General features: G+C 40.8%; 1 protein-coding gene across 1 annotated transcript in view; it reads left to right on the top strand.

Moving 5' to 3' along the window:
* Positions 1 to 24339, top strand: part of CACNA2D4 (calcium voltage-gated channel auxiliary subunit alpha2delta 4) — a gene marked incomplete at both ends in the record, with an annotated part of 173230 nt that overhangs the window by 142891 nt on the left and 6000 nt on the right. The window contains 8 exons of the mRNA XM_081958700.1: positions 2742 to 2786; positions 4698 to 4760; positions 6693 to 6763; positions 8347 to 8422; positions 12082 to 12134; positions 13532 to 13587; positions 17603 to 17623; positions 21160 to 21277. Coding sequence (XP_081814826.1) covers positions 2742 to 2786; positions 4698 to 4760; positions 6693 to 6763; positions 8347 to 8422; positions 12082 to 12134; positions 13532 to 13587; positions 17603 to 17623; positions 21160 to 21277 — 503 coding nt within the window. The remainder of the gene's footprint in view (positions 1 to 2741; positions 2787 to 4697; positions 4761 to 6692; positions 6764 to 8346; positions 8423 to 12081; positions 12135 to 13531; positions 13588 to 17602; positions 17624 to 21159; positions 21278 to 24339) is intronic.

The raw sequence follows: 24339 nt of genomic DNA on the forward strand, positions 1-24339 counted from the left end.
CACTTTGATATTACTTGCCTTCTGTGAATTATCGTCGCCATTACTGCCACTATTATCAACACCCTCGTTGTCATTAATCTGTGGAAGTTGTGGGCTTCCCATCTCTGGCAGTTTTTAAGAAGAATCTTGATAGCCACCTCTCCTGGATGGTTTCATTGTCTTTCCTGCCCACTGCAAGGTGGCTCAGTGGCTAAGACACTGAGCTTGTCGATCAGAAAGGTCAGCAGTTCGGCAGTTCAAATCCCTAGTGCTGCATAATGGAGTGAGCTCCCGTTACTTGTCCCAGCTTCTGCCAAACCTAGCAGTTTGAAAGCATTTAAAAATGCAAGTAGAAAAATAGGCACCATCTTTGTTGGGAAGGTAACAGCATTCTGTGCACCTTCGGCATTTAGTCATACCGGCCACATGACCACGGAGAAGTCTTTGGATAGCACTGGCTCTTCGGCTTTAAAACAGAAATGAGCACTGCCCCCTAGAGTCAGGAACAACTAGCACATATGTGCTAGGGGAACCTTTACCTATAGTCCCTTCTAATTCTGAAATTCTGTGATCATGTTGTTGCTATTAATTATTGTAAAACACCAAGTAAGTAATGTCTCCTAGACATTAAAATCTGCTCATAGAGACTCCCTGGATGTGATCATGCAACAATATGCAAGTAATTATCTTCTACTAATTAGTCAAGCAATCATCTCAGATCATAACATCAGTATAGTGAAACAGAGTAAAATCAATGCAACATATTTGTGTTCAGTAAAATACTCCAAGTTCATCTCCTTAGCTATTGACCCCAAACTGATCTTGGTAGGAAGTTTTTGGTTGAATGGCTTTAACTATAAACTTGGCAGCCTGTCTTGTTGTCCATGTATGTGTACTTTAAATGAAGAAAGACAGTCTATTGATCGGATTTTTATAAGCTGCCCTGTCAGTTAGTGACTCTGAATGCTGTATCCTGGCTAAGGCATATACAGTAGCTGGCAATCAGAGAATATATGCAGTGTCTTCTATATGTGGAACACCTTATAAATATTTCTTTTCTTTTCTAAATATGGTGCTCGGTGAAATCCTCATTTTATCATAGATTCTAGCTCAAATGTTTCTCTGACTAAGGCTACTCTCTGGCTTTGCGTTATTCCCACTGTTGGGTATTTTTCTAGGTGGAAAGTCTTTTTATTCTTGGCCAATCACCTTAAGGACTTGATATTAGCAAGTGTTGCTATGTCAGCTTGAGCACTAATATCCAGGGCAGCCTGTTTGAACAGCTAAACACAGACACAGAAATAGGATAAAAGTAGGGTGAGATGAATCTGTAGCTGCAATGGAAAGAGAGAGAAGATGGGGGAATAAAACTGGGTGGAGATGTAGAAAAAAGGAAAAGTTAATTGAGGAGAGAAAGAAAGAAGGAAAAGAGAGATAAGACCAAAAATGATAAAAGTCTCCAGGTCAGTAACCCCTTGTAAGTACACAATAGGTAGCCCTTAACTTACAACCACAATTGGGATCAAAATTTCCTTCGCAAAGCAAGTTGGTAGTTCAGTAAGTCACCCTCAATTTTATGACCTCTTTTGCCATGGTTGCTAAGGGGATCACTGGAGCTCTGCTGGCTGGAGAATTCTGGGAGTTGAAGTCCACAAGTCTTAAAGTTCCCAAGTTTGGACACCCCTGGCTTAAGTGAACCATGCAGTCATTAAACAAGCGAATCCAACTTCCCCCATTGACTTTGCTTGCTGGAAGCCAGCTGGGGAGGCTGCAAATGATGATCACATGACTCTGAGACACTGCAGCCGTTGTAAATAAACGTGCTAGCTGCCAAGAAGCCAATGCTATCACATGACCATGGGAATGTTGTGACGATAATCAGTGCAAAAACCAGTCGTAAGGCACTTTTTGATGAGCCGGGGTGGCGCAGTGGTTAGAGTGCAGTATTGCAGTATTGCTGTTCGGCAGTTCGATTCTCACCGGCTCAAGATTGACTCAGCCTTCCATCCTTCCGAGGTGGGTAAAATGAGGACCCAGATTGTTGGGGGCAAAAGGCTGACTCTATAAACCCCTTAGAAAAGGCCGTAATAGCACTGTGGAGTTTATATAAGTCTAAGTGCTATTGCTATTTTTTCATTGCCATTGTAACTTTGAATAGTGGCTAAACAAATAGTTGTAAATCAAGGACCAGTTGTAAATCAAGGACTACCTGTAATCCCAGGTCTTCAGAGCTTTTCGGCAGGGATTTGTGCAGCATTTGTACTTGTATCCCTTTGCTTGTTTTCAGCATTACTTTTAGCCAGTCTAGGATGATCTGAGTCACAGATTATAGTTTCGGGTAGAAACCTTACTTTCTTATCAGGCGAATACAATATTATGAAAAGCCCAGATTTATTCAAAGATTTGCCAGCTATTTTTATTGCAGAATTATCTCATAAAGGAAGGGTTTTGTTATAAGTAAAAGCATCAGCATTTCAATTGTAACCCAGTCTTTTCCATAAATGTTTTGCATATTACTTGTATCTCCAAATAAACAAATATTTAAATACTTACCAGATTCATGGTCAGTATTGCTGATGTTTATTGTTATTGCTAGATCCAATCAAAGAAACACTACGGCAGGAAATTCTTTTTAATCTACCTGAATAATATGAGTCGTACTAGAATTAGACAGGAATATTCCATAAATCCAGACAAAGTTCCGCTCAGGAAAATGCATCTTAAAATGAGAAATTGTTTAAACTCTTTCTCTTCTTTTACAGTGTAGTAATGTAGAAGGCTTGTGTCCAATGAACTGCCTTGATGACGTAAGTTGCTCAGACTTTGGTTTTGCTCATATCTGTAATTCAGTGGTTCAGGGCCAAATTTACTTTCACGTTGTATAGAATGCCTGAATCCAGCATAAGAGGAAAGCCAGCATCACTTTTCACCTACTGCTTGTCTTTCTTATGATGTTTTTACAAATGAGACGGTGATAACAAAAGCATTGCATGACTGCTTTACCTGAAAATCAGATCAGATGTGGTGGTGGTGGTGGATAGCAGGCTGAAAATCCCAAATGATTGTGAGTTGAAACAGGATAAATCAAGAAAGCGAGCATTCTCTGAGGCAGCTCTCTATTATGTCCCCAAATAAAGTTCTCTCTTATTGTTAGAGGTTTCCAAAAGCACAAGAAGCCAGGGCATTTTGGAAGGCCTATGGAGACCAAGGTTAGGCCAGCCGTGGTTTTTGTTATGCAGAATTAAAGTATTATTTTTCATCGGTATTTTTCATTGGTGTATATACGCTATTAATTCAATGTAGATTGCTTAGAGTCATTCCAGATGATGGTATGTAGAAATCTGATAAACAAGTGAAAACAAATAGTTTCTCATAGGTCTGCCCCATTGACATAAAAAGGTAAAGGCAGCAGAAACGTTTGTTTTCAGTAAATGTTGCATTCCTTCTAGAATCTAGTATAACTTAGGATGGACTCAAAGAGTGAGTGGTGAAAAGCAGCATAGCTAGGGTAAAACCCCAAATGGCTAAAACCTATCTTTTCTCCTTCCTTCTCCTTTCATTTCCTTTCCTTCTGTTTTTCTCCTTCTCTTTCCTTCCCTTCCCTTCCCTTTCCCTTCCCTTTCCCTTCCCTTTTTTCTTTCATTTCCTTCTAGTTTTCTCCTTTCCTTCCCTTTCCTTCCCTTTCCTTCCCTTTCCTTCCCTTTCCTTTCCCTTTCCTTCCCTTCACTTTCCTTTTCCTTTTCCTTTCCTTTCCCTTTCCTTCAGTTTTTCTCCTTTTCCTTTCCTTTCCTTTCCTTTCCCTTTCTCCTTCCCCTTCCCTCTCCCTTTCTCCTTCCCCTTCCCTTTCCCTTTCTCCTTCCCCTTTCCTTTCCCTTTCTCCTTCCCCTTCCCTTTCCCTTTCCCTTCCATTTGCTTTCCTTTCCTTCTATTTTTCTCCTTCCTTTCTCTTTCCTTTCTCTTTCCTTTCCCTTTCCTTTCCCTTTCCTTTCCCTTCCCTTTCCTTTCCCTTTCCCTTTCCTTTTCCTTTCCCTTTCCCTTTCCCTTTCCTTTCCCTTTCCTTTCCCTTTCCTTTCCCTTTCCTTTCCCTTTCCTTTCCCTTTCATTCTATTTTTCTCCTTCCTTTCCTTTTCCTTTCCTTTTCCTTTCCTTTTCCTTTCCTTTTCCTTTCCTTTTCCTTTTCCTTTTCCTTTTCCTTTTCCTTTCCCTTTCCTTTCCCTTTCCCTTTCCCTTTCCTTTCCCTTTCCTTCAGTTTTTCTCCTTCCCCTTCCCTTCCCTTTTCCCTTCCATTTGCTTTCCTTTCCTTCTGTTTTTCTCCTTCCCTTCCCTTCCCTTTCCTTTCCCCTGATCTATAGTTTGCTGACCAACTGAAAGGCTGCTCTTGCCAGAGATCTAAACTGAGCCTTACATGATTTCAAAGATCTCGTCTAAAAGAGATGAGATTGTTAACCCTTAGTCCACTTTTATGCAGTCTTCAGGAGAGAGAAAGCTAAAAGGGCTACCATAAAAAAAGTGCTTAATCCCACCTATTTTGATTCTGGTCTCCCCATGGCTTGTTTCACCCCTGCCTGGCATTTCCCATAGGGAGGCCTCCAACAGATTGTTTTTACGGGAATGCACCCCTCAACATGGAGAGGCTGCTCTTGGGGTCTATTCCTGACCTAAAACTTCTCCCCAAACTTTAACCTTTTTCTGAAGAATCTGTCTTTTTCTTCCTGCAGAAACTGAGTTGCTACCTTATTGATAACAATGGATTCATACTTATTTCCAAAATTTCCCAACAGGTAAGAAGGGATGAATGAATGAATGAATGAATGAATGAATGAGTGAGTGAATGAATGAATGAATGAATGAATGAATAGCTCTTGATCTTATTTATCAGGAGAAAGACTAAATAAAAAAACCAGACTAGGAAATCACTACCTGTATTTCCAAGGTTGCTCGCATTTACACTCCTGCAAACTCTGGCATACAATTCTGAATGCCACCTGTTCTTCATAATGCAGAAAAAGAGAAATATTCATTACATGTGAGGTAAGTATATCAGCTGTGTTAATCATTTGAAATGGAAGCATCAAATAAATACATCACTTTTTTTTTCTTGTCCTCGTTGTATATACTTTGTCATAGCTTATCAATGTTTGGATGAATGCCCTGTCATGGCATTCAATGACCCAGTGAAACAGAGCTTGCCATTAGACTACTGTTAGAACTACATCCTATTGTTAGGAAGAATGGTATGAAGTTAAGGGCGAAACTCCTTCTTGAACCAGCATTGTCTGAAGACACTTCCAGGGTCATGTGGCTGGCATGACTATACGCCGAGGCACATGGAAAGCAGTTACCTTCCCACAGAAGTGGTACCTATTTATCTACTCGCATTTGCATGGTTTCGAACTGCTAGGTTGGCAGGAGCTGGGGCAGGGATGGGAGCTCACCCCGTCACACAGAACTTGAGGGTTGAACTGCCAACCTTTTGATCAACAAAAGTACCTGCTCTCTAAACTATGTTTAGATGAATATGAGTAAGTACTGAAGACTTTTAAGGAACCTGTCAACTCCTGCTTTGACAAAAGCAAGTCAGACTAAATGCATCTTGAGTAAAACAAAATGTTTTGATAGATGTCAGAGATCTTCTCCACATACTAATGCATTATAATAATATTGAAACGTGATTCAAGCACAATATTGCTGCAGCAACGTTAGGATCTGGGTAAAGAAAAGATAAGAAAAGGAAGAAAGTTGCAGTCCCTTTCCAGGATTAGACCTGGAAAACACAGGAATGCTAAGAAGGGAGAATGTGTGCTTCCTATCCCATCAGAAACTTCCAGTGACCTTAAACTACAAGGAGATTTGAACCAAATAGCTTAGTTGCCTTGATACCTTCCATCTCAGCAGAGGCAGCACTATTTGAATAATACATCAAGTGTTCAAACCCTTTGCATTTATTTTCTCCTTCATGCTTAGAAAGAAGGCCATTATTATTATCTTGCAACACATAATGGTTTGTCTAAAGCTTGCTTCCATCCCCAATGATCTGAAGCCTCGTGCTGTGTTCTTACAGCATCCTCCAACCAGCAAACTCTACAGATTTACTCGTTTTCTGGGTACATTAACCAGCAAACTGGATTTGCTTAAGAAACCAAGTCAACCACAAAAATGAGGGGTGGGGGAAGTTAACTCTAACAGGTTTAGCAAATTTAGTGAGCATTTGCTATGCGTTTACTCAGCCTGATTGCAAGGCTATAGATAGTGAGTCCAAAGCTAAACTGAGCATGGACTTCAGTTTTTCTCAATTTAATGTGTCTTCACTTTTTCCCCAAACAACTTAAGTACATAGTGGAACATTATGCCCTTGAAGGATTTGCTACGTAATAATTAGTAAGTACTTCGGCCTTGCAGCCTGTGACAACATCCGCACAATATCCATAAACCTGGTTACTGAATTAACTCTTTTTCAGGTTCACAAAACACAGTGAACTATAAACAAATCAACAGATTTGTTTGCAACATGCTAAAACACTTTTTAAAAAGCCTATTCGAACCAAGGATAACGATCAGTTTTAGCAGGTTGAATTATTACTGTTATTTAGCTCTGTTGCATTGCTTTTGTGTTATTGGTGAATATTAAACTCACCTGCCTTGCAAAAGGAAACCTATGATTTAAAAACTGCAGAAACTCTTATTTTTATATCATACTTTGCTTGTGGTTGCAGATTGGAAAATTCTTGGGAGAAGTAGATGGTTCTGTTACAACTCAGCTCGCAAACATGGGAATGCTCAGAAAGTAAGTGTCATAATCTCTTCCTTATATTCACCTCCTTTCAAAGAAGACTCTGTTTGAAGCAAAATGCTTCACAGCATGAATAGGTATAATCAAAACAAGGATGGAGTTGCCTAAAGACCCATAGACACAAGAGAGTTAGCTAGACGCAGAATCTTTCAATTCTATTTGTAGAGGATCAGGACATGTCCACAGAACAGTGTTTTTCAACCTTGGTGACTTTAAGTCCAGAATTCTGGGAGTTGAAGTCCACAGGACTTAAAGTCACTAAGGTTGAGAAACACTGCCATAGAAGAACCCAATGGCATGATGGATATGGTGAAGTTGTCATCAGAAGAGAGTTTCGAGCAGAAACTCTGTGCCGCCATGTAGTTGTGGTCTGGAATTTGGCATCTCAGATGTAGAAGCTCTAGCCACCTGCTAGAGTTCTTCCACCACTTTGAAGATGTCCCAGAGCCACCATGGCTGCTAGTGGCCCCTGAGAGTATTGTGTGTGTGTGTGCATGCGCAAGCTATAGTTCCCTCAGTGTAGCCACTAGTTTTCTAAATGAGAATTGATGCTGGGATGGGGATCTCCAGCAAGAACTTTGACTTGGGACCTAAATTGTTCTTCTTATGCTCTGAAAGTCCCTTATCTTCTATATATATATATATATATATATATAAATGACTTTGTGTGTGTGTGTGTGTGTGTGTGTGTTCCAGCATAACTCTGGAATGCCTCCAGCAATTTTAATCAAACTTGGAACACAGATGACTTACCCTCTGGAAACAAATACTCTGGGGGTAAAACAGCCCTAAAACCCCTCAGGTTGTATGTTCTGTTAAGATACAGCCTGTTGTGCCTTAAAATGGCTTCTACTGTACAGCTACAGTACAGCTACAGTTACATGGAGTTGCCATGGTAATGGCTTCACAGTACTCCACAAGGGGGCTCCCTCTGGCAAGGAGGAAAATCCAACATTAGAAATTATGTTTGGTCCAGACATTTTCCCCTTATAAATAAATACCCAGCCAACACCAGGTTATCAACTAATTCCCAATAATACTAAAGACTAAAAGAAAGAAAGACAGGATGAACAACAGTGGAAGAGCCAGTTTGGTGTAGTGGTTAGGGCACCAGGCTAGAAAGCAGGAGACCATGAGTTCTAGCCCTACTTTAGCCATGAAAGCCAGCTGGGTGACTTTGGGCCAGAACATTCATTATCAGCCCAACTCTGTGCATTAACTGAATTTAAATCTAGGCTAAAGTCATATGCAAGGCAGAAGAATATGTTTCCCCCTATTGGGCTATAATGCAATTGTAGCGTATATGCCTGGATTAATTTCTGCCATTTCCACTACAAAGGATCCTGTAGAGCAGAACTTCGGGGGGAAAAACACTTTGAAATGCCATTGCTAAATCAAGCAGCATTGAGGTGGGTAAACTGAGGGCTTTTAGAATAAGGTGGAAATTTTACTCCAGTGCGATCTCCATCAGCCTTGCTAGGGAATGCTGGGAGTTGAAATCCACTCAACTTAACCTCACCAAAGTTGAGAACTGCTGTTCTACACAACAGCTCATGCTCACGTTTGTGTTTCTGTAGAGTGAAGATGTTCGATTACCAAGCCATGTGTAAAGTGCCCCATCACCATCACAGTGGTACCCGTCCTCTTCTCAGTGTAAGTATCTCATAAACCACCATCATGAAGTCACAGGAAGACTTGGAGCAAAGAACAGAATGAGAATCCATCAGAGAAAAGGAATAAGCAAGGGCAACCACGGAAAGGAGAGAGGATGAGGAGGGAAAGGGAGAAAGGGTGAAGCAGAGGAAGTAAGGGAGGGGAAGTAAGGGTAGGAGAGAGGGTAAGAAGGAGGAGAAGAGAGGAGGAGTGGGGGGAAAGAAAAGAGGAAGGAGAGGAGGAAAGAAGAGGGCAGAGAAGGGAGGTTGAGAAGACGGAAGGAGTAACGTTGTTGCCATTGACGTGTGGTGAGGTTTATGGCTGGTGAGGCTGGTGACGTCATCAGCGCGAGCCGCGGTCCCCTTCATGTTGACTCAGGAAGGAGGGGAATGGGACCACGTGTGCAGGAGGCTGAAGCTGCCTCAGCCTCCTGCACACATGGCCCCATTCCCCGCCTTCCTGAGTCAACATGAAGGGGACTGCGGCTCGCGCTCTGCGGTCCCCTTCATGTTGACTCAGAAAGGCGGGGAATGGGACCACGTGTGCAGGAGGGAGGCTGAGGCTAGAGGAACCTCCTGCACACGTGGTCCCATTCCCAGACCACGTGTGCAGAAGGCTCTTCAGCGCCTTTTCCCTTTTTTTATTTTCATGATGAGAGCGGTGAGGCTCTGCCTCCCCTGCCTCCCCTGACCGCACGTCCCTGGTTGTTGCAAAATAAGATGGAAATACGGGATGGCAAGAAACACCAACTGAGTTTTTTTTTATATCTGTAAGAAGACAGTGATAAATGTTAATAGTATCCATAAGAATGTGTATATTTGTGAATGTATTTGAAAGGATGGGGAGGGGAGAACAGAATGATGCAAAGAAGCTCAGAAATGCTTTTCTTTCTGATAAGATGAGTTGATTTTGTTCTCCCAGAACAAAAGAAAAAATAGAATATAGAATCGTAGGGCTGGAAGGGACCTCACAGATCTTCTGGGCAAACACCTGTTCGAGGCAGGAGACCTTATGTCATCCTGGTCAAATGGTTGCCCTCTCTATTTTTGAAAACCTCCCATGATGGAGCACACAACTCTGGGAGGCAAGCTGTTCCATTGATTAATTGTTCTTACTGTCAGAAAAATTCCCCTTCCTCCTGCAGACAAAGGCAGATGAGGAAGACAAGGCATGTCCATCTATATATGTTTTTTTCCCATTCTATAATTGGCAGAGTATTCTGAAATTTAAGGAAAGCTGTGCAGGCCACTACATACATCTCAGCATCTGTACATGGAGGCTAGCAAGGAATTAGGCAGGACTTTAGAACAGGGTGGGATTTCTACTCTGTATTCCTTGTGTTGGTGGACAAATTGGTCAGTGTTGATGATAAACATTGAAACCTTTCAGCAGCCAAAGTTCAAAAGCCTTGAGTTTTATGAGAAAGGATTCTCATGAAATTGCTGGATTTCATGGGGTAACATTAGATTTCCACTGTCATTTTGCTTCCAGTCCATACACTTTGCTAGAGCAAAACAATGGACGCTTGAAGGAAGCATTATGAATATCACCGGGAGCTCCTTAATGGAAGGAAGAATGTAAATCGCTCCATTCATTTGTTCATTTACTGAGTTGTACTTGGCAATTGGGTGCAGTTAAAACCTGAGCAAATGAGGTTCATGCAGAAGGAATAAGCCAGGGTTTTTTTGGGGGGACAGGGGCAGGAGAGAAAACACTTTTAAGATGAATTGGTTGAGTACTCCAGCCTTGATTCTGTGATCTCTCCCATGAGTTATTTGCACTGGACAAGTGACAGCGCATATATATTAATTTAGAGAAGATGGATGTTACCCAGCAAATTCATTCTAGGTTGGGAAAGCGAAGGGTGAACTTTTCATTCTTTCGGTTCTTGCTTTATTTGTGCGTTTGTTTCTTTAGCAAATAAACCATACATGGCTCAAATTATAGTAATTACATTTGGACCATTCCAGAGCCATATTTGAACTAGCAGACACTCAAACCTACCAGCTCCATTCTATACAGATAATCCAGAAAAATACTGTTCGCTCCAAGAAATTTCATAATAGGTTCCCTTATCTAATAACAATAGGATTTTCTGCTAAGGTTGAATTGATTTGTTCTGGGTTTAACTAATTTGTAAAGACACAATTTGGTGTAGTGGTTAAGGCATCAAGTTTGAAATTGGTAGACTTCCAGTCTCAACTTAGGCACAAAGTCACCTTGGGCCAGTCACTTTCTTTCAACCCAAACATATGAAGAACGGTTGCAGGAACTGGGTATGTCTAGTTTAATGAAAAGAAGGACTAGAGGAGACATGATAGCAGTGTTCCAACATCTCAGGGGTTGCCACAAAGAAGAGGGAGTCAAACTATTCTCCAAGGCACCTGAGGGTAGAACAAGAAGCAATGGGTGGAAACTAATCAAGGAGAGGAGCAACTTAGAACTGAGGAAAAACATCCTGACAGTTAGAACAATTAATCAGTGGAACAGCTTGCCTCCAGAAGTTGTGAATGCCCCAACACTGGAAGTCTTTAAGAAGATGTTGGATAGCCATTTGTCTGAAACGGTGTAGGGTTTCCTGCCTAGGCAGGGGGTTGGACTAGAAGACCTCCAAGGTCCCTTCCAACTCTGCTATTGTATTATTGTAACCCTAGGAAGCAGACAATGGCAAATTACTTCTGAAAAATCTTGCTAAGAAAATGGCAAGAAGTTATTCAGCTGTTTCCAAGAATTGGACACAATTGAACAGAAGAAGAAAACACATTTATATTATCTTAACTATGAAGGACCTTTACTAGAATGATATTGTACAGACCCTTCTTCCTTTCTTTTTATTCAAACTGATCCCAAGTCCCTTAAGATGGTTGCCTTTTTGTCTTTAAGGTTGAATTGCGCATGTGTGGAAATGCAAGGAACTTTTAACCACGTAGAGTACATTATCAATTATACATCCTGAAGATGGTAGAGTTAGTTTGGCTTCATTTGTCTGGTCAAAATGAGGAAGACTTAGATTTATAGCAAAAGTAGCTCAGAAGTATTCATAAGACGGCAAAGTCAATGTTAATGTAGAATTAATATAACCCATCATCAATACATGTCATTATTCCTACTGTGACAAAAAAAATGGTAGCTTTGCTATCCAAAATACTTTGGGTTTTGTTAAAATAAACAATGTTTTCAGCACTGCATGATCCAAAAGAGCTGTGTAGGCAGTGGTGGGTTGTCAAATTGTTTACTACTGGTTTGGGCATGCTCCCGTCCACACTCGTGCATGCAACGCTTCTGTGCATGCGTCTGGGCGGGTGGGCGGAGCCTCCTGCCACCACCACTACTATCGGTTCAACCAATCCAGCCCGAACCAGAGGCAACCCACCTCTGGGAGGTATTGGTTGTCCAGCTTCACAAATAGCTATATATATATTTTCTTATATATATATTCTTTTAAGCCTTTTTAACTGGAAAAACTTTATTTTCAAAATATTTGATATATTTTTCTTAAATGTCCTGATTTTTCCCAACTGATGTGGATGCATTTCGTATAATTCCTGCAGATTCTTAAAGAAAGCCATTTCAATTATTAAGGGAATCAAAAATTGAAATTGTACACTATGTCATATGCTCCTTTTTCTTTTGAGACTTAGTCGTTCTTTTTTCAACAGCCAATTTATACATTATTGGCAGCAGCAAAGTGGATGATCACCGATTTCTTCATGTGAGTATGAACGTTTGGAAATTCTAGTGGAAAATTGCATCTGAAGAAATTACGTTTCACAATTTAATTAGTGTGTTAAGCATTGAATGTTTGAGGTCTTTAGATTAAGCATATTCTTAACTTTTTATACTAGTATTGTTGTTATGGAATTTTATTATAATAGGAAATGAATAAGAAAATCTTAAAGCAACTTCAAAGTGCCCAGAAGTGCTAAGAAAGATACAATTTCCCCTAAGGGTATTGTCCAGTTAAAATAAGACAACAATTCCAAGCATGGAGATGTTGCAATACTTTGATGAAAATCAAGAAGTATCTACGAGCAGGGGCTTCAAAAATTTTAGCAAGGGGTTCTCTGCCCAGTTGCTAGGTGGACCTGGCCATGGCCTAGTCAGTCTCCTGCACCATGGCAGGTGGGGGCGTTTTTGCCCTCCCCAGGCTCCGGAGGCTTTCCTCGAGCTCTGGGAAGGTGAAAACACCCTTCCCATGCTCCGGAGGCCCTCTGGAGGCTGGAAACGGCCCCGTTTCTGGCCTTCCCAAATTCCAGTAGGCCCATTTTTCGCCCTCCCAAGTCTCCATGCGTGTCTTGTATCAAAAACAGGCATCCAAACCTGCATCCAAAACAGGCCGCGTGGGGACTCCGGGGAGGGGAGGGGTGGACAGGGCCAGCCGAGAGTGGGATTTGGGGCTTCTCCGAACTTCACAGAATCTTAGCTAGAGGTTCTCCTGAATCCCTGCAAACCCCCAGCAGCCCACCCCTGTCTACAAGTCTTCAGAATTACTCTTCATTCCTCAAATTCGGCCAATTGGGTGTTCTAAAGTGAACTTTGTGAATGAAGGCACAATTGGAAATAGGTCATTCTGCTCCTGAGCGAGTCTACCTGCCACTTTATCAATGGGAGACCAGGGATTTTTAGTAAGAAAGATTTGCTGATGATAAAGACATCCGGGGCAGCATCATTCAATGATGCTGTGGGTCTCGGATGAAAGGGTTGCAAACAAATGCCTCTGAGCATGGAACCAGATTCCAAGATACTTGTAGGGATTAATTTGCCAGGCGTACTCAACAGCTGTTGCTGTATATCACATACCAGTGATTCATTACGATCAAACAGATGGCCTTCAAGGTGACTGAGAATATTTTCCTCCCAGCTCCTGGGAGTACCGTGTTAATGACAGCCTTGCCACTGGAATTGCTATTGATTTTTATGAGAATTAAGACACAATTACCCAGTCAAAAAAAGTAAGGAAGAAGGATTTTTAAATGCCTGGTTCAGGCAAGAAATAAAGGTAGCTTCCAGGCAAATTTTAAGCAGCAAATCAGAAGTGCCTGCCTGTTTTACAACATCTCTGCCCTTCTGGGCTGACATAAACTACATCGTATTTTTCTTTTTTGACAGATTCCTTTTGGAGTTTAACATTCTTAGTTTCTGGCACACGGATAACTTGGCTGACGGTGAGTACGCGGGATTACCGAAAATACATAGCAGTCTGGATGAAAAAGTTATAAGTAAGAATGCAATCTAGCACAGCCTGAAAGAATTGTCGCATGTTAGTGTAAAAAATATTACATTTTGGATTCCATTCATCTCATTTTGACCTCAGCATTAATTTGGCAAGGATTAATGGCATTGAGTGGGACAACGTGGCTCAGTGGCTGAGACGCTGAGCTTGTCGATCAGAAGGTAGGCAGTTCAGTGGTTCAAATCCCTAGCGCTGCGTAGCGGAATGAGCTCCCATTACTTGTCCCAGTTTCTGCCAATCTAACAGTTCAAAAGCACCTTAAAAATGCAAGTAGAAAAATAGGAACCATCTTTGTTGGGAAGGTAACAGCGTTCCGTGCACCTTTTGGCATTGAGTCATGGCGGCCACATGACCACGGAGACGTCTTTGGACAGCGCTGGCTCTTCGGCTTTGAAACAGAGATGAGCACCGCCCCCTAGAGCCAGAAACGATTAGCACACATGTATGTGGGAACCAATACATGTGTGCTAATGATACTTTTGTATCTGTGATACTTTTGATACATAGTCTGTAATAGGCTGTCATAGAAGATAGGTAGAAGACTATAGAAAATTGTCAAGGAAACTGTTCATTTATTCCAATTTGCTCGGTATTTTAGTTGGGACACATGAGGGAATATCAGTAGTGGACACCCAAAAAAAAAACCCTAAATCAGAAGTACACTAACATAAGATCTTTCACTTATATTAACTGGAAAAAGTTCTCACGGTCCACATTGTTAAAAATTTCTGGCACACGGATAACTTGGCTGACGGTGAGTACGCGGGATTACCGAAAATACATAGCAGTCTGGATGAAAAAGTTATAAGTAAGAATGCAATCTAGCACAGTCTGAAAGAATTGTCGCATGTTAGTGTAAAAAATATTACATTTTGGATTCCATTCATCTCATTTTGACCTCAGCATTAATTTGGCAAGGATTAATGGCATTGAGTGGGACACCGTGGCTCAGTGGCTGAGACGCTGAGCTTGTCGATCAGAAGGTAGGCAGTTCAGTGGTTCAAATCCCTAGCGCTGCGTAGCGGAATGAGCTCCCATTACTTGTCCCAGCTTCTGTCAATCTAACAGTTCAAAAGCACCTAAAAAAATGCAAGTAGAAAAATAGGAACCATCTTTGTTGGGAAGGTAACAGCATTCCGTGCACCTTTTGGCATTGAGTCATGGCGGCCACATGACCACGGAGACGTCTTTGGACAGCGCTGGCTCTTCGGCTTTGAAACAGAGATGAGCACCGCCCCCTAGAGCCAGAAACAATTAGCACACATGTATAGGAGAACCTTTACCTTAATGACATTGATTCTGTGATACTTTTGATACATAGTCTGTAATAGGCTGTCATAGAAGATAGGTAGAAGACTATAGAAAATTGTCAAGGAAACTGTTCATTTATTCCAATTTGCTCGGTATTTTACTTGGGACACATGAGGGAATATCAGTAGTGGACACCAAAAAAGAAACCCTAAATCAGAAGTACACTAACATAAGATCTTTCACTTATATTAACTGGAAAAAGTTCTCACGGTCCACAGATTGTTAAAAATAAAAATATGGTTAACTTTACTTTTTCTTTTTAAAGAATAAAGTTCTAGTGTTGTTGAGAATAGAATAGAATAGAATAGAATAGAATAGAATAGAATAGAATAGACTTCTTTATTGGCCAAATGTGATTGGACACACAAGGAATTTGTCTTTGGTGCATATGCTCTCAATGTACATAAAAGAAAAGATACATTCATCACGCATCATAAGGTACAACAATATAAATCAATATAAATCATAAGGAAGCAAGGAACAAAGTTACAGTCATTGAGTCATAAATGGGAGGAGATGGGTGATAGAAACGATGAGAAGAGCTAATAGTAATAATAATGCAGACTTAGTAAATAGTTTGACAGTGTTGAGGGAATTATTTGTTTAGGAGAGTGATGGCATTCAGGAAAAAAATGTTCTTGTGTCTAGTTGTTCTAGTGTGCAGTGCTCTATAGCATGCATAATTGTGCACTATAGATTGTGCATAATGACAAAGCAAATCAGAAAAGTTAAAAAAAGAGAGAGAATAATTTCTTAAAATATATCCTGAATTTCCAAAGTGTTATTAATGTTAAGTACATTTTTTAAAAAAGCCACAGTAACAATTTCAAAAAAGAACAGTACCACATGTTGGATCACAAATACATACATTCCCTCAAATCTTGACAATCATCACATTAACCATGTAAATTATGCTTAAGATAGTTACATAGAAAGAGAGTGAAACTGATAGGCAGAGACAACACACGCGTTATTTACATGTTTATTTTCCCATAAATAAATAAATAAATTGATACCAGTTTCAAAGCAAAAGTTAAAATTTGAAAATAGAACAGCATAATGAGATCAGTGTTTATGTTAACCTTTCATAATTGGCCATGGCAAGAGTGGTGGAAAAATCTTCATTTTAATAGTTTTCTAAAATCTAAACAAAGTTTAGATCGGAGGAGGCTGACAATGCTAAGAAATACTGTATAAAATTCCTCCTATTGGTTGTTGTCCAGTTAAAAAAAAAAGACTCCAGTTCCCAGCATGGAGATATATTGTAGTACTCTGGTGTAAATCAAGGAGTATGAAACCTGAACTCATTGACAGCCTCGCATTGCAATGAACAAGGATGCAGCTTGGCAATATAGTGTATTTCAATTAGTAGCTCAATTTCGCAGCTACTAAGATTGTTGGCTGAGCAGTTACAAAGATAGCCAGGGAAATGACTGAAGCTGGGAAACAGGCTCCTTGATTTACCACCAGATTATCAGGTACTTAGGAGCCGAGGATTTAGCAGCACAAGGAAACAACAACCAGTGAAAAAAAGCACACATTCTGGTAGAGAGAAGTTCCCTGAGGATAGGCTCCATCGCAACTCCAAAAGCTCAGAAGACCTCCGGTTGCAGTGACCGACCCAGATTGGATCCTGCAAGGTTGAGGAAGCCTGAATCTCCAAGAGAATAATTTCTCACAGAATGGGGATTGGCAGCATAAAGACCTGTTGTCTAGAATGACCTCAGGGAGAGAAGGCCCTCAACAGAACCTTTCTGAGTGGATGCCTTCACTTTTTTGCAAAGCAATCCTGGATGTATCCCGGTATCCCATATAGAGCTTAAAAAGTAATGACATATACTTTGAATTGGGCCCAAAAACCTACTTTGGAGTACTGGTCCATCACCTTTAAAACCTTTATAGATAGCATTGGGATACCTCATATAGAATAGTTGTGACCTTGTATAGCTTTAACCCAGTGGTGGGTTTCAAAAATTTTTAGAACCTCTTCTGTAGGTGTGACCTGCTTTGTGGGAGTGGCTTGCCGGCCATGTGGCCAGGTGGGATTGGCTTGCCGGCCATGTGACTGGGTGAGAGTGGCTTGCCGGCCATGTGACCAAGTGGGAGTGACTTGCCAGCCATGTGACTGGGTGGGCATGGCCAACTTGTAAACTGTGGTGAAACTCACTGAACAACGCTCTTGGTTAGCAACCAAAATGTTGGCTCAGGAACTCTGGCATTGAAGCACGCAAGTCTTAAAGCTGTCAAGTTACAAGACCCTTGCATCCCTAACCCTTTAGAAAAAAAAACCCAGGGGTGTTCAAACTTGACACCTTTAAGACTTGTGAACTTCAATTCCCAGAATTCCTCCTCTCACTCTTCATCTTGATGATGTGCGGACGGGCGGGGGGAGGGAGCTGGAACCGGTTCTAAACGGCACTGTAGATTTGTGGAACCTCTTCTATAGAAGAGGTTAGAACTGGCAGGAACCCACCCCTGCTTTAAGCACCATACCATCGTATCATTTCTTTCTTTCTTTCTTTCTTCATTTCCCATCCCCCTTTCATGTTTCTTCACAATAATGTTGTGCCATCATCTTGTGGACATGTCATGATGGACTCATTCTCATCATTTCTTACGCCATGTGAACAAAACAGCCAAATCCGTTTTCCATCATGGTAAGTAGTGTTGTCATACAAAGAGTTTTGTCTTCTGAATCAGAAGATTGGTATGAGATTTAACAACAAAGGTCATAATATCACAATGTATGCATATTCTAATTAAATCTTTCAAGATGAAACAGGAATATAACTTTCTACTTGATTATCAAGCCATAATTCAATGGAAGTTAAATATATTTTATATTTTTTCATGTTTTCTTGTCCAGCTTGATAGCAGCATAACTACACATAACATATGTAGATGCAGCTGGGGCAAAATATATAGATTTTCCTACACAACTTCATAAAATCAATGAATATTGTACGGAACAGGTTATTACTGCCCATAAAAATCAAAGCAATGGCAGAATAAAAAAATAGAAAATAGAAGACTGATGCTTCTTTTATATATTACTAAGATGAAACTTTCACTCATTCTTCTAAGTCTTCCACCTTAACATCTATTTTTGTTTTCATTTTTCATTTTTACATTTTTCAGATTTGAAAAAAAAGGAAAAATTTTCTTCATGGCTTTCCCGTAGTTATATTCATTCAGTTTTTTCATGTTTTTAAAACTACATTCACATGTTACATATGGTCCTCAATTTATAACCAGTCTCTTAACAACTACTGTATTTTTTGGAGTATAAGATGAGCCTTCCCCCCCCCCAAAAAAAGAGGCTGAACATCTGGGTGCGTCTTATACACTTAATACAGCATTTTTGGCCTTCTGAAACCCCGCCTCCTTTGCAAAAATGGTGGCGCATAACCTTTAGGAGGCTTCCAGAGTGCTCCTGGGGGCTGGGGAGGGCAAAAATGAGCGAAAATGCACCAGTTTTTGTTCGTTTTTGCTTTCCCCCCCCCCCCACCACCAAGAGCACTCTACAAGCCTCCTAAAGGCTATGCATGCCTCTTTTTTTTGACAAAAATGGGCCCGTTTTAACGAAAAATGCAGAGCACAAAACCCTTTTTAAAAAATTTGCCTCTTCAAAATCTTGGTGTGTCTTATACTCTGAAAAATACGGTACTTGAAGTTGCAATGGACCCAAAAAAGATACATCCTGGATTCAACGTTCTGATAACTGTCCTCCCTACTCATGTGACTGCAGTTTGGGCACTCAGCAACTGGTCCACATTTACAGCCATGTGCAGTGACCACGATTGACATATTTTGCCATAAAGCAATATTTACCTCCGGTTTACAAAAAAATACCCATTGTAAGACAATGGGTTTGCTTAACAACCACAGGTTCACTCACAACCATCGCAAAAATGTCAATCATATGATGACCCGCTTTAATGATTTACAACCATAATTCCAGGCTCAATTATGGCTGTAAGTGGAAGACTACCTATAAATGAATAGACCGGTATGCCTCTGCTGTCAGACCTTCAGGTTAGACTTGATCATTAAACAGAGTAGAACTAAACTTTATTGAGATATAATTTATAATCAGTGGTGGAATGCTGCCGGTTTAACAACCGGTTCGGTGAGTGCGCGCTTGTGTTTGTGCACGCAGCGCTGAAAATGGAGCATTTGGAAGCTGCTCACCTTCCAAGCCAGCAATGTAAGTAAAGCAGCTGGGTAGAAAATCAGCTGTTCCATGTGATTGAGATGAGTTAGAAAGCAGGAAATCAAGAACAGGATAAAGCAGGGGTGAGTGGGTGGGCCCAACTGATTGTCAGAGCAAACCGCTTCGCTCCCAGCTGATCGTCAGAGCTATCAGTTCACCCAAACTGGTCCGAACTGGTAGAATCCCACCCCTTATAATAGCAGAATCTTCCAAGCCTGATTGGGCTTTTTACCTCCCCTTCCTTCAGTCCCAATGAATTAGAGAGGACTTGCATCTTCTGAATACTCTCTTGTTTCCCAGGACTTAAAGGATGTTTCAGCCCTCTGTAACAATTCTTGCCTATTTCCCTCAAGGTCCTCTCCCTAGTAAAATTGGTCATTGAATAGATGGCATATTGAAGTAGAAGTCTTCATTGGCACACAAGGAATTTGTCTCCAGTGCATAAGCGCTCAGCACGCATACAAGAAGCAAGTGACAAATCACGATCATAACCATAAAATACAGTCATCGTAAATCATAAAATACAAATTCAATGATGGTCATAGGATACTAGATGAGCAAACAACATAAATCATAATTGAATAAGACTAAAAAAAAAAAGAGGCAATCAACACATGTCCTTTAAACAACAAAATTGTAGCCGTGCCAACATGCTATTTTTATTTTACTTTTTTTAAACTTTTGTACACTACTCAGAGTGGAGCTGGGCGTCCAATTAATCTCAATAAATAATAATATTTATGCTATTTTGAGGGGTCATTAGCGACAGGGGTAAATACTAGCAGTGTTTTCTTACAGCAGGCTACTATGATGCACTAAGCCAGCAATTTCATCACACATTTGCAAATGATAGTCTTGCAGTTGCTAAGCCTTAAACAAACATTGCATTTCAACTGAAGCTGGCCCAGGCCCTGTTGGATCACTGAATTTTCACTCCTGGCAACCAGGTTATGTATTGACCTCCGTTGGTTGGCATCCCAATCAACCAAGAGATTATCGGCTTCTTGGTTAGATTAGTCTGTAATAAAACATTGCATTTGGGTGAAAAAAGAGTTCCTTTTCAAAGCAAGCATAAAAATTGATTATCCTTCTCATCCCAGGACAAACATGGGGAGTTTTCATTACAAAAGGGCAAGTTAAATTAAATGTTACCTTTTTTTGTCATCCTAGAAGTAGAAATTGGGGTGGGGGGTTGTTTCTTTGTTAAGTTTATTACTGAAATTGCTTTTAGTAAGAATACAGGCAATGACTTGGCATTTTGGCTTTAATTACAGCTTTCCTCTGTATTTTGGCTATTTGTATTAAAGTTCCCATCGTCACGCTGGTCCCAGGAAATCTAAAGCCAAGAATCAGTTTAATGAGTCACTTGGCATTTCTCTCTTGCAATCTCCATTGTATTAGATAGATTTGTCCAAGCCATCTTCGTTTCATTTATTTCAGTAAGGTGCACGCCAAAGACTGGCCAGATGCACTGAGCCTCGCATGATTTATTGCACCAATTTGTTTAAATCTATTTGACTCATTTTTTAAGACATGCAATTGTCCCTTTAAGCCAGGGGTGTCCAAACTTGGGAACTTTAAGACTTGTGGACTTCAACTCCCAGAATTCCCCAGCCAGACATTTGTGGAGAATTATAAAGGTCTTTTCCTGCCCTTTTTCTCCTCCCTTTGAGCGGAGCTGGACAGTCACTCTCAAAATTTCTGGCTGGTCCAGAAAAGTCACCTTTTCTGAGAATTTTAGCCCAGGATTTAACTATACTTGTATATCTAGATCAGGGGTGTCCAAACTTGGGAACTTTAAGACTTGATCTAGAGTGAAGGGAGACTTAGCCTCATAAATTCAAGACATCCTCAATCATTGGCTCAGCAGCGGCACCTAGTGGCCATGGGTGTCCATGCAGTTTGTTTCTCCACATTTTTTCACTTCTCCTTGTGCCTGGTTTTTTCCCTCTGACCCTTCTATTTTTCCCATTTTTCTAGCTCACAAACATAAGAAACACGATGCACTGCAACCCTGTGACACTGAATACCCTGTGTTTGTGTATGAGCCGGCTGTCAAAGAAGCCAATGGACTAATTGAGTGTGGAGCCTGTCAGAAGTAAGAGAATGGTCTTTATCTGTGCTTCCTAAGGCAACCAAACACTTTGCCCCTCTTCTTCCCGTCCATACAGGTTGCTTGTTATTGCCAGCACTAAAAGAGCAAAATAATTAGTCCTGCTTAAGATCCTGACTATTGCCTTCTACATGCACCTGCCACTTAAGTTCAGCTACAGGAGTCATCACCCTGTCCTACCCTCATTAAGTGGGCCGTACCTGGAGACAGGTATTCCTTCTGGTTCCTAACACTGTGTAGAAGGAAGAGGGAGTGACCTTGAAGGAAAGGAGGAAGAGCCTCTACCAACATTTGAACATTCTCCCTCCGGAGATCAGGATGACCCCAACCCTGCTGGACTTTTCATAAGTCCTTAAAGACCAAGCTTTGTGCCTGGAAGTAGAGCCCCAAGTTTGTGCAGGGACCCATTTAGTGGTTGATTTAATCATTATGATGGGCACTTTATTCCTGGCTACTACATATTTGCACGGATGGACAGATGGACAGACGGACCGACGTATGTACGTACGTACAGATGATAAATAGATGAGATAGATAAATAGATAGATAGATAGATAGATGATAGATAGATAGATAGATAGATAGATAGATAGATAGATGATAGATAGATAGATAGATAGATAGATAGATAGATAGATAGATGAGATAGATGGATGGCTAGATAGATATGGATGGGTGGGTGGATGGATGGATAGATGGAAGGACAGGCCGACATACAGACAGATGATAGATAGATGAGATGATAGATAGATAGATAGATAGATAGATAGATAGATAGATAGATGATAGATAGATAGAGAGAGAGAGAGATAGAGATGGGTGGGTGGGTGGGTGGGTGGATGCATGGATGGACAGACGGACCGACGTATGTACGTACGTACAGATGATAAATAGATGAGATAAATAGATAGATAGATGATAGATAGATAGATAGATAGATAGATAGATAGATAGATAGATAGATAGATAGATATGGATGGGTGGCTGGATGGATGGATGGATGGATGGATGGATGGATGGATGGATGGATCGATGGACGGACCGACGTACGTACATACACACGTACGTATGGACAGATGATAGATAGATGATAGATAGATAGATGATAGATAGATAGATGATAGATAGATAGATAGATAGATAGATAGATAGATAGATGATAGATAGAGATGGATGGATGGATGGATGGATGGATGGATGGATGGATGGATGGATGGATGGATGGATGGATGGACGGATGGACAGACATACGTACATATGGACAGATGATAGATAGATGAGATAGATGGATGGATGGCTAGATAGATAGATATGGATGGGTGGGTGGGTGGGTGGGTGGGTGGATGGATGGACGGACGGACGGACCGACATATGAACAGACAGATGATAGATAGATGAGATAGATAGATAGATAGATAGATAGATAGATAGATAGATAGATAGATAGATAGATGATAGAGAGATAGATAGATATGGATGGGTGGATGGATGGATGGGATAAGACAGGCAGGCAGGCAGGTAGTCGCCCAATAAAAGGGTCTTGAGTCTGGTCCAAGAAAGTATCTTGAGAAATTGTCTCAGAGAAGCCCTTTCCTAGTCCACATAAAGGGAGGGAAGGAGGAAGCCTATTCAGCCTTGCAAACTATCTTCCATTGTTATTATATCTGTTCTGGTAAAAGTAGTCCTTGCATTCATGGAATTGGTTTCATATGGTTTCACAATCTGGTCTACTTTGTAGGGCTGACACATCGGAACTCTTTCTTTTTAGAATCAGATGAAACATTTTTTTCAGGCCTTTTAATTCTGTGGGGTTTGTTGCAGGTAAAAATCTCAGTAAGTCTGTTCTTTTACAATGAGCACCATCGTTTCAATTCTCATAAGAAAATCTCTAGCCCATGTGGTAATTATTCTATTTTGTGCGATTGCTTATTCTCATGGTGGAGGGCATAGCGCTCAACCCCACTGTAGGATGATTGGGGGACACAAAAGTAAACAAGAACTGGTTCAATATAGGCATTTGTAATCTTCTCCACTGTCTTAACAATAAACTGAATGTGTATACTTAGAAAATGAAAGAAAGCAATTCTTCAAAAATGAAAGCTGTTGACTCAGCTATTTGTCATCTTCTTGGAATGCTCCATGCTTTCCCGTGACGCATGGCCTATTCCCACTTAAATTTGTTTTAAGAAAAACATTTTTATACCTGAAATATTTCAATATCTGAAAATATTTGAAACTGAGTAGCTGATTAGTTAGATGGTGCTGATATGAAAGGCTGGAAGGTCACTGGAGAACTTCCACAAGTTTAATCAAGATACTTTGAACTAATGACTTCTTGGGACAGAAAAGTAAAAAAGCAACATATTAGGGACAAAAACACGTGAGTTATGATGAATGAAGGTGATAGAGAAGATTCTCTGGTAATTTGTGAATATCTATTTTAGAAAAGGTAAGGGGACATGGTGGCTCAGTGGCTAAGACACTGAGCTTGTCGATCAGAAAGGTCGGCAGTTCGATGGTTCGAATCCCTAGCGCCGCGTAACGGAGTGAGCTCCCATTACTTGTCCCATCTTCTGCCAACCTAGCAGTTCGAAAGCATGTAAAAATGCAAGTAGAAAAATAGGAACCACCTTTGGTGGGAAGGTAACAGCGTTCCGTGCGTTTTTGGCGTTTAGTCATGCCAGTCACATGACCACGGAGACATCTTCGGACAGCGCTGGCTCTTCAGCGTTTAAACGGAGATGAGCACCGCCCCCTAGAGTCGGAAACAACTAGCACAAATGTGCAAGGAGAACCTTTACCCTTACCTATTTCAGAAAAAAACAAAAGCCCAAATCCAGTATGGTGCAGCTGCCCAAAACACTAACAAACAGGCTCACATACAGACATACAAACACAAATGCCTAGTGGAAGGAGCTACCTAAGACTACTAGTCCTTGACTTATGATCATAATGGAGCCTGACTGTAAAATGGATCACCAATCCAATTTTACAACCTTTTCTGAAGCGGTTGTTAGGGAACCATGGCTTTTAAGCAAACACCATAG

The sequence above is a fragment of the Natrix helvetica genome (genome assembly GCF_964273705.1).
Source record: "Natrix helvetica genome assembly, chromosome: 6".
NCBI classification, from domain to species: Eukaryota; Metazoa; Chordata; class Lepidosauria; order Squamata; family Natricidae; genus Natrix; species Natrix helvetica.